At 39.2% G+C, this 15,687-nt stretch overlaps 1 protein-coding gene across 5 annotated transcripts in view; it reads left to right on the top strand.

Moving 5' to 3' along the window:
• The window catches only part of ACSL5 (acyl-CoA synthetase long chain family member 5), a 46,661-nt gene extending 34,994 nt beyond the window's left edge, over positions 1 to 11,667 (top strand). For all 5 annotated transcript variants that reach the window (XM_061635998.1, XM_061635999.1, XM_061635997.1 and 2 more), the window contains exons 15-21: positions 5,348 to 5,420; positions 6,002 to 6,090; positions 6,179 to 6,295; positions 6,794 to 6,937; positions 7,232 to 7,333; positions 9,615 to 9,686; positions 10,853 to 11,667. In XM_061635998.1, coding sequence (XP_061491982.1) covers positions 5,348 to 5,420; positions 6,002 to 6,090; positions 6,179 to 6,295; positions 6,794 to 6,937; positions 7,232 to 7,333; positions 9,615 to 9,686; positions 10,853 to 10,990 — 735 coding nt within the window. In that variant the 3' untranslated portion in view covers positions 10,991 to 11,667. The remainder of the gene's footprint in view (positions 1 to 5,347; positions 5,421 to 6,001; positions 6,091 to 6,178; positions 6,296 to 6,793; positions 6,938 to 7,231; positions 7,334 to 9,614; positions 9,687 to 10,852) is intronic.
• Positions 11,668 to 15,687: the final 4,020 nt, after the last annotated feature.

Raw genomic sequence — 15,687 nt, 5'->3', positions numbered from 1 at the left:
ATGTCAGTCCATAAAAAACAAGTCCAATAAGTAACATGAACAAATCAACACTTTATCATAAAACAAATAAAACTTCACCAATTAGAAAGCAGAAGTACAAAACAAACTGCTTTCCTTCACAATATAAGCTCAGTAATAAAATCAGGTATGGGAGTACTTCACAAATCATCCTGTGCTTGAGGCTTCACTTCCAAGCAATATCACTAGGATTTTCCATTGACCTCATTTCCATCGACACATTTATGATAGAACTTGGTTATGATTAGGGATGTAGTTTATCATATGCTTCCATATTGTATGCTGTCTGATGGACTGTTTATATTTCCCAGTTAGTGGCTGTTTGCGATCTGCAGAGCTGCGTGCTTACTGTCCTGCTGATTTATAGTGGCAGAATTTAATGTTACTGCTGTTTCATTGTAATATCCAGTACTGATGATGATCTCCATATATTTCCTGATAGTTTCTGGTCATAAATTAATGATCCAACTAATTACCCATCAAGTAGCCATCTCCCCACAGGGTGAATGATAGGATTGGGTTTCCACAATGAAATGGATGACACTTGCTGAGGTGCCACCATTCACTTACTAAGGGATGAGGCTTGCTAAGCTGAACAGAATTGTTTTAAAGTATTTTGTGATGCTGAAATTGAACATACTAGTCTACATGGTATGTTTGTTGTATGACACTGAGAGGGGGCATGTCGAATGTTTACTGTGTTCTTGTGACCTGACTTTTAGACTGAACAGTTAGCCCATGTATCTGGATATGAGTGACATGCTCACTAGTCGTCAAGCATCTAGCAGCCACCACCCATCATTCATAATCTTGCAAATAGTGTGACATCCATTTTTTACCATAACAAGATCACACATTGAGTTTCATGGTTGCATGTGCATTTATTCAGAAGTATCAAAGGACATACTCTTTACTACACACTGGTTCTCCAGTGGGCACCAGGACACCCCCAAGTGGGTATTGTCTTCCTTGCTAATGCTTGAGACAGGAAAGAGTTAACACTCCAAACAGACCGTTAATTCGTTTTCCTGCCTCGCTTGAGCAGTACTGATTTTTGCCTTGCTCTTCAGTCTGTCCGAGTTATATCCTTATTTATTTGTCTGTTTAAATTATTTATTAGTAGTTAATGTTCAGTTTATTTGTCTCTGGGTGTTTGTATGTAGTTTGCTAATGATAAACATGGTTATGGTTCCAAAGCATACCTTAATTTGGAGTTTGTTAAATCATAGAATATACATTTTCTAAAGGTAAGTATCCTTCACAGAACAAGAGAAAAGCTGCTTGTTCTATCTTGAACAGTCACAGCCATGAGAGTGGCTGTATACTGTAGCCAGCATGGATTTATCACATTTTGCCATGTTATATTGAAAATAACCCCCTTGCCATTCTGCTTCTTCTTATAAACTCATTTCAAAACAAAATCTTACAGAACGTATAGTCCTGAACTCAAAGACATGCTTAACAACCCTCTACGTTTTTATGGTGATGCACAAAACAGTCAGAGAATCCAGAGTTCAAAGTCGAAAGCAAGAATAAAAAAATCAAGACCCCTGTTGGACTTTTTTCTGTCAGTGGTCTCATAATTTGTTGAAATTAATTAAAACCCAGCCAAGTTGACAAGAGTACATGTCACCCTATTACTGACCTTACCCCATACTCTGACCTTCATCTTCAGTTTAAAAGTTTAAAAAATGCCTGGCTGATTTTTAATTAATTAAAAAAAATAACATTGGAGAAGAGCAGCCATTGGCAGGCATGCTCAGTAAGAACCAACTATCAGTGTTCTAAAAGCCAGACTAACAGCTGTTTGGCTTGACTAATCAGGGAGCCACATCCACACCATACATTTATTTAGTCATGGCTTCCCCCAAAGAATCCTGGCAAGCGTCATTTGTGAAGGATACTGAGAGTTGTTAGGAGATTCCTATTCCCCTGACAGAGCTCCAGTAGACAAGAGTGGTTTAACAGTCGGCATCTCTTCCCAGAGAATTCTGGGGATTGTAGCTCTGTGAAATATATGTTCTAGTTTCTTCTGTAACTGAAATCATACGGCCACCTTGCTGAGACGTGCTGCTGCAGGGATGAGACTGTGCTGGAACCATCAAGGGGCAAGCATTTCCACCTGCCTTGGCCCACCCCTCTGCCTGGGCCTTATCAGGAGGAGCTGCGGGCTGAGATGTGCTGCTGCAGGGATGAGACTGCTGGGACCATCAAGGGGCAAGCATTTCCATCTGCCTTGCCCCACCCCTCTGCCTGGGCCTTATCAGGAGGAGCTGCAGACTGAGACGTGCTGCTGCAGGGATGAGACTGTGCTGAGACCATCAAGGGGCAAGCATTTCCACCCGCCTTGCCCCACACCCTTGCTCTTAGTGACATTTTTCTGGGGACTGCCCTTTACCAGGAAAATGAATGCTTTTTGTTTGCTGCTCCCATTTTTTTTAGAGATGTTAGGACTTTGTTAGTTTGATTTTTTTTTTTGTAAATTGTATTGTTTTTATTTGTATTTTGTATTTGTATTTTTATTTGTGTGTAAGCCGCCTTGGGGGCCTATTTGGCCGAAAGGCGGCCTAGAAGTAAAACATTACATTACATTAGGACATCTTGTAATCCCTCTTCCTGACAAACTGGACATTGTTTCTTACAGGTCATAGGCTTATGTTGCCTCTTCTACTAAATCAATAAAAGAAGATCAGTGAAGTTTAGCTAGCAGGTATATTTACTGACGGGGGAAAAAAAAACCCTTGGGTTTAGGGTTGCCAACACATTTCTGTCAAACTTTAAAAAGCAGGGAAATTGGGCAGCTATAGTGAATGCACCAGGAGAGCAGATGACCTGGCCTCCTCTCTGACATTGTACTGCCCTAAACATTTGCAAAATTGGATTGGTCTTTCGCAGTCTAATCCACTTCCTGTGTAGCTTGGAAGAATTTGGAATCACGTGCCTCTCAGTTTATGGTGAGTGGTAGCAGCACTTGCCATCTCCAAAGATGGAGAATTACATTTTTGCCTGTTTGTGGGTGTTCTTCTTTGCTTCTTTCCTGTGTTACTACTGTTTCTACAGATAATCTAACCTAGAAAAGTATATTGCTTTCATTATTCATCCTAGAAATCTGTGTCTATTTTTATTAATTTCAAATCCTTTTATTGATCAAGGTAATATGATGGTGAAGACAGCCTTTTGTGTTTCAGACTGGAAGTTATATCTATTTTGGGTGCATTAACAGTTGAATCTGAAACTGCAGCTTTGATGTAAAATTAGACTGATTACAATATGTGCCTACTTAAGCAATGAACTGAGGTATTGGAAAAAACAAACTTGGCCTGCCCAAGATGCATATGTTCAGCCTGCTATGCTTAAACTGTTCCACTTAAGGAAGGGGTGGATATGGTCAATTAAAAACATACAGCACACCTAGAAATTTGCTAGAATATATTTCACCTTCCACTATTTTACCTTGTACAAACTGAGACACTCCTCATGTCTACTAGAGACTATTCTGCAGAACAGTCAGTACCATTATTCCACAATTGGTTTTGGAGCTTTTTTTTAGTGTTGCAAAGTGTTGCTGTACTTCACATATTCACAGAAACGGAAGCAAAATAAAATAATTTGCTATAGGAAACTTCACCAAAATTGCAAAGTAGATCAGACATATTTAAAGTGGCTATCTGAACTATATAAACTGTCTTAATAATGTTCCTTTCTCCCTGCTAAACGAGATCAGCACAACACATGCCTTGTTTGTGTTGTTTGGGCTGATTACAGTGTTGTCACCACTCACCATGTGCTCAGAGGTACATGTTACCAAATTCTTCCAAGCTACACAGCAAGTGGATTGGACTGTGAAAGACCAACCCAAATTGTGTTTGCCATTTTACAAATTTGTAGGGCAGTCCAATATCTCAGAGAGGAGGTCAGGTCTCCTGCTCCCCTGGTGCATTCACTATAGCTGCCCAACTTCCCTGCTTTTTATAGTCTGATAGAAATATCTGTTGGCTATAGGTATGTTCTTTAACTGCCAGGGTTTTCTTACCTTTTAGTGAATGTAATATGGTAAGGACCAGTAGAATAAAAAATAATTTAGGCTGAAATCCTATGTTGACTTACTTGGAAGTAAATTGAACTCAATGGGGATTATTTCTGAGTGACCATGTCCAGGATTGAATTTTTAGTCATTCCGGAAGGATAATCATGTCTATGACTACTAACCAAAGCATGCATTTATCCTCTTTTATTGTGCCTTTTTAATTAGGGATGCTTATATTTTATGTATTTATTTATTGTATTTGTATACCACCCCATAGCTCTCTAGGCAGTTTACAGTAACTAAAAATGTTAAACAAATATACAAATTTAAAACACATTTTTTAAAAACAATTAAAAATTTTTAAAACAATTTAAAAACACATGCTAAAATGCCTGGGAGAAGAGGAAAGTATTGACCTGGTGCCAAAAAGATAACAGTGATGGCGCCAGGAGCACCTCGTCAGGGAGATCATTCCATAATTTGGGGGCCACCACTGAGAAGGCCCTCTCCCTTGTTGCCACCCTCCGAGCTTTTAATGTTTATGTAATTGGTTTTCATATTTGTAAACAACTTGGAAGCCTTTTTTTGGATTAAGCAGCATATAAATTAAGCAGTAGTAGCTCTTCTTAAAACCTTAAGAAATCTCTATTGCGGCTGGATGCAGTCCACTAGCACAGCTGTACAATGGTTACTCTTCTTCTCCTCCTCACCCCCCTTGAAACATGTTATGCTTCAACTTCTCTCATTCAGATTATGTGATGACCCAAGCCCCCCTCCCCATCTCAGCTGATTCAGTGTGCTCATACATTTTACTTCAGACTTCTAAACAACATTATTTTGTCATTCCATTTGTCACTCCTGTTTCCACCCCAAACCTGTACTTGCTGTGACCATGAAATGACTGAGCAATTTCATTGATTAGATTTGCCAATGCAACAGACACCCAGAGAAGTTGAATGTTGGTGGAATAAAACAAACATTAAAACTGACCTTGTTTCATTAATTATGTTTTAAAGTTCATCTACTTTTTAAATTAGTATTGGTGAAAACCATTCATGTTTGTGTGAAAGGTGCCTGGTCCTTGCGCAAGGTGGATGTGCAAACTGCAGCAGAATCCATGCTTGTGTTTGATTGGAGCAGATTTCTTCCCCATCCCTAGTTACGACTAGTCGTTTACTCATATAGTTATAGAAGCTTATTAAACTGCTCATGTATGGTCCATGTTGTCATAAAGCAGGCCCAGTAAAACTGCAAATGGAACCCAAGGGCTGAATCTAAATAAATATTTGCTTTCCAAATCAGATCTTTGAAGCATATGGTCAGACAGAATGCACGGCTGGCTGCACATTCTCATTGCCAGGAGACTGGACAACAGGTGTGTCTTGTTAAAATTCCAAGTATTTATGAGGACTATGACTTGGGCTTCTGCTGGGTGTAACACGTGAAGAGAGTGAGTGGAAGAAAAAATTTAAGATTGGTTGGGAAAGGTAAACTTGGATAACACACATCTTCTGTGTGTGGGAGGCAGTGGGAGCCCTTTGAATCCTTTAAACTTGCTGTTTTCTTCTTTCTGCATAACTGATCACATACATTTTCTTTGGGAGGAGGGAAACAAGCTTTTGCTTTCCCCTCTTTAAATGCAATTTACCCTTCCATTTACTAGCAAGATGAGTTACAGAGTCAAGATCTGATTGCACAGAGCATGCTTTTCTACTCAGGAAATTGGAGGGGAGAGACTTGTACTTTGGTGCTGTATATTTATGTTGATGACAAACTTCAGAGTTGGTTCAAGATTTAAGAGTTAGCAAGCAGGAATGGGATGAGCCAACAGTCACTTTTTGCCAGCTGTTTTATGCATTACCACTGAATTTTAGCTATTTTAAACAGTTGTCTAGATAGGTTAAAGAGGAAGACTGTGCTGAGTATAACATAATTTTCTGATTGGGTGTTCTTTAGGTCATGTTGGACCACCCCTAGCCTGCAACATCATAAAACTTGACGATGTTGCTGATATGAACTACTTTGCAGCTAATGGTGAAGGAGAGGTAAGCTCCTTTTTTCTGATGTAGTATTCTGTGAATTGATGTTTAAACTGGAAGGAGGCTAACATCAGTTTTTGTGTGCCTTCCCTAGATTTGCGTTAAAGGGCCAAATGTATTCAAGGGTTACTTGAAGGATCCTGAGAAAACGGAAGAAGCTATTGATAAGGATGGTTGGCTTCATACTGGAGACATTGGGAAATGGATGTTGGTAAGGTGGTGGTCACTGAGGCAGCTTGCAGACTATTTCGTGGGTGGGATTCAATTGCATGCTGGCAAATTCAGGTTGTACAATTTAAGGTGAATTTGGAGCTCCTAGGCAACAAGCCAGCTTCCAAAAAATAAAATAAAATTGTGGACCTAAATGTACTGGGAGGTGTGGGATAACAATTGCTTGACACAATTCATATGACCACCCTGCAAGCAAATGAGAATGAAATCTCGATAAAACAGGTTATCTGCAGGTGACCTGAATTTCAGTCTTCAAGCTTTTCTGTATCTGCTGTATCAAATGGCCCATGGAAAGGATGCTTTAAAGTGTTTAAATCTAGATGTGCAGGAATCATTCCCTTATATCCTGTTGTGTAGTGTCAGTGCAAGAGCATTGCATTTCACAGTGTATTCAGCTTGAGCCCTGAAAAATGTTTCTGAGGAATGATGTTCTATATCTAGTCCTATTTCCTAACTTGCTCTTCTGCACTTTCTGCAGAGTGGGGCACTGAAGGTAATTGACAGAAAAAAGAACATCTTTAAGCTAGCTCAAGGAGAATATATTGCACCTGAAAAGATTGAAAACATTTACATCAGAAGTGCTCCTGCAGCACAGGTCTTTGTGCATGGAGACAGCCTGCAGGTAAGTGTGCTGTTTTATAGAGCTCTGTCTTCAGCCACTGTACTAACTAGTCCTTCTGTGGCCAGACAACTCAATCTCATTGCTCAAGACACACACAGCTGCTGGAATGGGTGACTTGCAGGGATATAATGAAAACCTAATGGATTACATGATCATAAAAGCAGACTTTCTTCCTAGAGTAAAATGACATGTAAGATCTTTGGCCCAAAGAGATTTGCTTTGTCTTTGGGAATGAGTAAAAAAACTTCCCTTCCCCCCAACTTTCTGGAGTCTAAATGTTCATTCTTCCCACAGTCATTCTTGGTGGGTGTGGTGGTTCCTGATGCAGAGACCCTTCCAGAGTTTGCCACAAACTTGGGAGTAAAAGGTTCATATGGTGAAATATGCAAAAATACAGTAAGTGCCATTCTGTTGCTTTGTGAAGATCAAGTTACTGAAGGAAAATTTCCTTAAGCTGTAAGGGAAAACTTTCTCTGATTTAAGCTGGATCTTGCAGTTCAATTATGTGAGGGCCAATTTCCATGTGTAAATGTCCTGACTCTGGCACTTGAATGTGCATTTTCTCATGAGATGATATGGAAGAGGTTTTTGTGTCATATCATGTAAACTTGCAAGTAGCTGCTTGATGCTAAAATTATTAATGTATTCACAATCCTGCAATATAGCCATACTGCCTGCCAAACTACATTTAAGCAGGATAGTTTTGCAGCTAAGACTGGACAACATTGAATAGCCGATTAAAACAGTAATTCTAAACTGTTCTGACTATCTAGCCTGGTATAGTGGGTGAAGTGAGAGGATCAGGCAACTATTAGGATTGCCTGTCACTGCAGTAACAGTTTATACTTAGCAATGTTTTAATTTCTGAATGTTTATAACTCTTTGTATAATATTCACTAATAGGCAAAAAAACCTTGCAGTTTAAGAATGTACCTATAGCCCACAGGTATTACTATCAAACTTTAAAAAGCGGGGAAATTGTGCAGCTATAGTGAATGCACCAGGGGAGCAGGAGACCTGACCTCCTCTCTGAGATATTGGACTGCCCTACAAATTTGTAAAATGCAAACACAATTTGGGTTGGTCTTTCACAGTCCAATCCACTTGCTGTGTAGCTTGGAAGAATTTGGTAACATGCCTCTGAGCATATGGTGTAGTTAGTAAAGGGTGCTGAGAGTTGCTAGGAGACCCCCAGTTCCCCTCACAGACCTTCAATCAGAGCGGCTGACTCTTAAACCCCTCTGGCCACTGGAGCTCTGTCAGTGGAATAGGAGTCTCCTCTCAGCACCTTTCACAAACTACACTTCCCAGGATTCTCTGAGGGAAGCCATGACTGTCTCACATGAAATAAAAGTTTTAGAACACTGACAGCTGGTTCTTACTGAGCATGCCCCGCGTTGTCATAGGGTTCCAGCTAAAATTTCTTAAATTAGTTAAAGATCAGCCAGGCATTTTTTTAACTTTTAAACTGCAGAAGATGAAGGGCAGAGTATGAAGCAAGGTCAGAATTAGGATTACAGGTACTCCATGAACATGGCTGATTTTTAATGAATTTCAACAGATTATGAGAACTCTCAGGGGAAAATGTCCAAAAGGGCTCCGGTTTTCCCCCTCTTTTTAGACTTTGAACTCTCTGTTCTCTCTGACTGTTTTGTGTATCGCCATGAACATTGAGAGTTGTTAAGCAAGCATTTCCGAGTTCAGGACTATAAGTTTTGTAAGGCTTTGTTTTGAAATGAGCTTATGAGAAGCATCAGAATGGCATGGGGGTATTTTCAATTTAACATTGCAGAATGTGAAAAATCCATGCTGGCTATAGTATACAGCCACTCTCGTGGCTGTAGAATCATTTTGCATGTAGTGTTTGATTAGAAAGGTGTGTTAATAAAACTGTCCTTCCCACATACTTGTTCCAAGAGTGACCCACACATTTGCTCAAGGGTAAACCAGCTGCAAGTTAAGAAATGGGCAGTAATACTGAAGTGAATTTTGTATGACTGCAATATTGAATCTGCACATAATCTCTCGTTTGGGGGGAATAGTTTTTTTTGGTGGGGGATGTATTTTAATAAAAATACTCTCTAAGTGGTCTCTGCCAACCCCAAAGCTACAGAAACTCAAGAACTAAATGAGCTACAGAAACTCAAGAACTAAATGGTTTTAGCAACTAATGGACTGGGCAGCGTGGTGATGGGGGAGATGTGGTATTGGTCTGGATCTCTAAAATATAGTGTCTCAGTCTGAAGACAATCATTGAAATGGTACTGCTGCCTAATGATAATGCACAGACCAGAATTCATTAATGTTTTGTGGAACACTGTATAGGACGTGAAGTTTGGGTCCTGAAAAATACTTCCACAGAACAAATATGAATTCATTCCTTAAGACTTATAGAAAGGGAAGTGGAAAAAGCAATGGCTAAAGAAATTCCATAATCACACTGACTGGGGTAGAGAGGTGACTTGCATCAGTAACTTGAATTTGTTACTTGCTACCATGCAGAGGTTATTGGTAAACATAAATCTGCTGGATATTTTACAGGATCCTGGCTTTCAACTGGACTACTTGTATCCTTCTCAGTTCTGAAATGTATTTTCAGTTTTGCAGTCTTTGTAAGCACTTTATGCTAAACTTCTTTCAAAAATGCTTGAAACAAATTTTTTTATGTCGCTTCTAGGCAGTAAAAAAAGCTATCCTGATGGACATGATCAAGTTGGGTAAAGAAGCTGGCCTCCAATCATTTGAACAAGTGAGTCCTTTTGTTCAGGGCTATTGCTGTTAACTGACTTCAAAGAGAATGAACTCTAATGCAGAACTGCAAAAGCAGTGGGATGTGACGAGACATAGTTACCTTATAAGGCTATTGTCCATTTGTGCTGGAAAGAAGCTTGCATGTATAAAGGGGCTAAATGGCACATTGAAATCTTGTACATTGGCAGCATAGTATTTCCGTGGTTAGATAACATTTCCATGACCTTATCCCTTTACAAAAGGAATAAGTAGCCGACTTAAATACTGGATGAATTCCAGTGAAACAGTTGGTCTTACATCTCTGGACTTCTAAGAGGCTTTAGAGGTGTCTTGTTGTCCTGGGACATGTGAATCAAATTTGTGTCTCAAACCTTTGACAAAACTAGCGCTCAGCTGCATTGCCACTGCTGATGTGTGGCAATTCTCAAACAGCCTAGATCATTGGAACAGAAACATGCATGCTGCGCTCCATAATATAACATACTGTAAGAAATGGTTCTAGCACTTGACTCGTAAAGTACAAATGGCTTCCCTCAAAAGGGCTGAGGATAAATTGTAAAATCTTGAAGCAAGGTGTGCTATGAAATGGTGGCTGTCAACTACTACCTCAAGGATTGGCTCTCCCTATGTGAATGAATCTACCTGCGTCTGTCATCTGAGGACCTTTTCCCTGTGCCCCCTCCAAGGGAGTTGCAGAGGGCAGCTAGCAATACAAGAATGGGCCTTCTCAGTGGTAGCTCCCCATTTGTGGAATGCTCTCCCCAGAGAGGCACACCCGGTACCATCATTCTCTGTTTTTAATTGCCAGGTAGAAACATTTTATTAACCCAGGCCTTTGGAATTTATTTATTTTTAGTCAGGTGGGAAGGAGTTGGATCTTGTGTTTATGTATTTTGTGTGTATTTTGGGATGTTGTTCTTGCTTTTATATCTGTTTTTAATATAAAACTTATGAGTTTCTTTTTTGGGGGGGGGAATCAACTAATAATAAATAAATAATTCCTCCTTTGATAGATGCTTGTGTGAGGAAATACTATATGCTTTCTTTATCCAAGGATTTGGGAGTATAGTTTCCCAAAGGTGAAGTGGCAACCTTCATTAGGGCAAATATCAGACAAATGCATCAAGCATGATCATGACAAAGTGTTTTTGTTTCCATAACCAGGTGAAAGATATCTACATCCACCCAGAGATGCTCACAGTTGAAAATGGACTCTTGACTCCAACACTGAAGGCAAAGAGAGCAGAAGTATCCAAATTCTTCAGGAGTCAAATTGATGCCCTGTATGCTTCTAACATATAGGGGGACAAAAGGCTACCTCAAATGCGTTTACAATGGACTGTGAAAACACTTGATAGGCACAAAATAGTTAAATAATGAAGGACCTAATCAACTAAGTGTCCTTTCCTTTTAAAGAAAAATGTGGCCAGCTAATGTAGTACCAGGTTGTTGTGAATCTTGTATAAAAACATGGCTAAGATGTTCAAATGGAACAGGCTGACTTGTATTCAAAGCAACTGGGGAAGCTGCCTTGCTACCTCACTAACTACTGTTGTCATGATTGTATAAAGCTAAATGAAATGGACCCTATGATAGTTTCCATATTTGGAAGATGGAATAGCTGTATGGGAAAGTATTTAAGTCATTTCTGAAGCTTTTGATGACCATAGTAAGATTGTACTGGACCAGTGTGGTTAAACAAACTTAATCTAATCTTACTGAGTGGCTGTGCCCCATACAGGGTCATGTAATATAGTCTTGATTTGTACAGTCATGTACTCTAGCTTTATATAATATGCTTTTGGACCAAAGCCATAATTTCATCAAGTGATGAGTGCTCAAATGTACCAGCAGCAATAAATGTATTTACGGTTATCTATATTTTTTTAGTCAGGATATCCAAATTCTGCTAAGACACAAGCTGTATTCCTACTGGCTGAAAATGTATGTGAAAAATAAATATCACTTTCTGGAATTTATGTATTTTGGTTAGCATATCTTGTCAGTTTGTGCTTCTTTTATAACCCTCGTATGCACTAAAATACTTGGAATATTCAGCTGGCCTATGGACTTTTTGCATTCTAGAAATGTTTAGCATAGGATTAGGTCTGCTCTCCTACAATCCACTCCATCCATGCAATTCTTATGAGAGCAAATGTCAGTTTCTCAATACATGAAAGGTACTACTCTTAGCCATGTATGAAATGTATTTAGAATGTAAGGCAGCTTTTCCCAACCAGTGTGCCTCCAGATGTTGTAGGACCACAATTCCCATCTTTCCTGACGATTGGCAATGTTGGCTGAGGCTGATGGGAGTTGTGGTCCAACAACATCTGGAGGCACACTGGTTGGGAAAGACTGATGTAAGGAGTTTTTTTGTGTGAGGAAAAATAAGCGGGGGGGTAGGGAACACAATGGACTACCAAGGCAGGTGTCTCGTATGCCGCACAGATTTAAATTACTCTTAATGTCAAGGTGTGTGATGATTAGATGTGACCGTGGCTCTTTCTGGTTACAAGTGCGCCAGCCTTTACAGATCTAAAATCAGAGACTATTCAAAGATTTTGGGGACAGGATTATAGATTAGTAACTAGGGTACCTTTACAGCATAGGCAATTACATGTGACAGCAAGACAAAAAGTGCCTAGTAACAGTAGCCACTTGAGCAGCCTTTCCCAACCAGTGTGCCTCCAGATGTTGTTGGACCACAACTCCCATCAGCCTCAGCTAGCATTGCCAACGGTCAGGAAGATGGGAGTTGTAGTCCAACAACATCTGGAGGCACGCTGGTTGGGAAAGGCTGCACTAGAGTGAGATGGGGAGAACTACCCCATTGTTATGAAAGCACAAACTCAATGGTACACACTACACTTGATGTGGAGCTGCCTTCTTAGTATTATGCTGTCTACATTTGGACAGTGCAGTAATATTGTTGACCAATGCCTTTAATCGATAATTTTTCTGTAGGCTGAGGATCATGAGTACAAGGCCATGAATTCTCTTGCAAAATGATTACTGTTACTGTTTGCATGATTCTGGAAGCATCCAGAAACAGAGCTTCTCCACTGTACTCCCTGTACACACAATGGAGTATTCATTAAACAACCCTGAAATTTTACTAGAGTATAGGCTAGAGTTTATGTGCAGAAGACTCAATGTAAAACTAAATTGTTTTTTTTAAATGGGCACATAGTTTTCTGCCTACTTAAAAATATGGAGAGTCTCTAAGCAGCACTCTTTAGTTGCTTAGTGGAAAAAGTAAAATAACTCAATAGGTGGAGAGTTGGGTACAAGAAGATAAGCAATGCTTGTGTTTGGACTCTTGAATCTTTTGGAAAAGCAAAAATTTAGATTAAATACAGCCATGTTAAACAGCATACAAGTAGAAAGCATCCCTGATAACTGATTTTCTTATATCGAAATACCTTTCCCCAGTGCCCCCCGCGAAGCAGTTATTTACATATTCTGCAAAGTATTGTTGTTCTTTTTCCCTATCACTAGGGCTGGTTCATTATCTAAGGTTTTTTTGCTACAGAAGCAGCTGTGTGTGTTTTGCCTATCCCTGAGCATAGATGGCTTACTACAAAACAGTCTCACAGACCCACCTTTTCTCCTATTACAATTAGAACCAAACTCTTCAGACTTCATGCAAATCCTGTCTTCTAAATAGGTGAGAGGTGTTAATAGCATATCACTAATTTAACCAAGAATTAAAAAAAGACAAATGGAAAAACTGGTGCCTATGCCTGTAGAACTGGCAGTCATCCAAGGTAGTAGTCAACGAGACTTCTGCTTAAACTACCTGCCTAAGCAAAGTTTTCAGAACTTGAACTAAAGTCAACCAAACTTCAGCAATTCCTAGAAGTTTTAATACTACGGAAGGGAAATGGGCACCAGTTCTTCTAAGCACCCCAAGAGTTTTGGCTTGGATAATAAACTAGTGTGTGTTCTGGGTTACTAAGTAGGATATTTAATCTGGGGGAGAAAGCTGACCAATGTACCCGAGGGACCATTTATGCCCATATGTACAGAGATGTCTAAACCATTTGGTGTGGAGAGCCTTTGGGAGGGACTAAAGGCAGAGCCTCTAACTGATTTATTATTATTATTAGTTTTTACCTCTGTTAGTATCACTCCCCTATGTTTCTTAATTGTATTTTATGTATTTTTATCTGTTTCAATGTTTTGTTAATTTATTGGACATTATTCAATTGTGAGCCACCTTAACTGCCCTATTGTAGGGGAGAAGGGTGGGATAGAAGTATTTTAAAAATAAGTTGTGATAAAATTTAACAGATTAATGGGGGAGATTGATTTGAAGCAGAAACACTGGGAAATTGGAGGTAAATGAACCAATTTGGGTAATCTGTGGGTCCCAAAAAAGGAATTGTCTAGTGATAAGAATGGAAAATTGTCTTGCTTGCCTTCTATAACATTTGAACTTTCCATTTGCACAAGAAAAGCTGTGGCAATGGGCTTATGTCACTAATCTTAAGAACTTAAGTACTGGGCTCCTACTGGGAGGAAGGGCAGGATATAAATCAAATAATAAATACCAATTTTTCCTTGGCAAATAAACTCCTGTGAATACTACTTCTGAACAGAGTGTACGCTTCTGTCATTAATAGGTTTTGATGGAAATGTCCTCCCCACATTAATGTAATCCTTTTAAGGTCAACATACTCCATAAGGTTATATGTTATGCTCCTTTTTTCAAACTTGGAATTTTGGATTACCAAATAAGGTTGACTTGTGAGGTGATGGGGAAATGTTTGTCCATTTTGTTGAGAATTTGTAAATCCTTAAACTGTATTTGCTGTGATGGGGAATTTTATATATACATACATGTATAGCTAATGGGAAATTCAATATACATAAACAATAAGCAAAATGTATTCTTCTATAAAGCTATAAAGGTTCATAACATTTTAATTGTTTAGTAGGAAGCCAGATCTTTTTCTCTATGGAGCTATCTCCCTGACTGCTTGTTTGGAACTACTTGTACTCTGAACAATTGATAACACTGAACATCCCTGTACTCTCCAAGTCGTAGAAAGGATTGCATTAACTAAAATGGTTAGCTCATAGCGAAAATGTACTTTCATGTGAAGTACTGAACATTGCCACATTCATTAGAACACCAAATTCACTAGAACATGATGCAGAAAGTACAAAGTACCTATGCAAATGCCTGTGTAATACTGTCATGTCTGTCATTCTGATGTGTTAAATCCTGATTGGTAGATGCTAAAGTCTTTGTCCTGAAATGTATAAAAACCCCAGGCAACCAGTGCCATGTTGCAGTTCTCCACTCACTAAGAGGGAGACTGATCAAGTGTACACTTGTCATCCAATAAAGGCCTACCTTTTTGCTGCAAGCCTGTGTCTTCAAAATTTTTATTCAAGGGCCCCCAGCAAAAGAACCCAAGGAGAAATACAAAATTCTCCAACAGCTGCATAGATGCTTGTTACCAAGCTTTCAAATTGCGCTGTCTTTGGGCTTACCACCACGGTAAGCAAATTTGCTCATCCATACCATTCATATTATAGGACAGCCTTTCATATACAACCAAAGAAACCTCTAAATTGGGAGGATACTGTAATGTGATGCATGCAGGACTACCTTCTGAAGACTTCTCAAACTTCACTTGGTACAAAATACTATAAAGCTGCTATAGAGAATGACCAAACAGTTTTTAAGTGTGTTTACTGGTTGCATAATTCAAAGTGATAGTTGTTGCTACACAGTCCTCAGTGGCTCTTAAGAGTTTTAACTACTTGCAGGATCACCTATCATATAAATCTGATTGTACTTTACAATCTTCCATGGAGGCCCTCTTCTCTTTCTCCCACCATTTGATATTAGACAGGTAGAATCCCCTCCCACATGAAATGTAACTGGTATTAACTCTTCCTGTTTGACATAGGCAAAAAGTTCAGTTGTTGAAACATTACAACATCTTTTAGAACTGGTTTTAATTGTTTTTATAGTTCATTTG

Source organism: Rhineura floridana, chromosome 7 (assembly GCF_030035675.1).
Source record: "Rhineura floridana isolate rRhiFlo1 chromosome 7, rRhiFlo1.hap2, whole genome shotgun sequence".
NCBI lineage: Eukaryota > Metazoa > Chordata > Lepidosauria > Squamata > Rhineuridae > Rhineura > Rhineura floridana.
The sequence above is the reverse complement of the archived record's forward strand: the minus strand, read 5'-3'. Positions and strand labels throughout refer to the sequence as shown.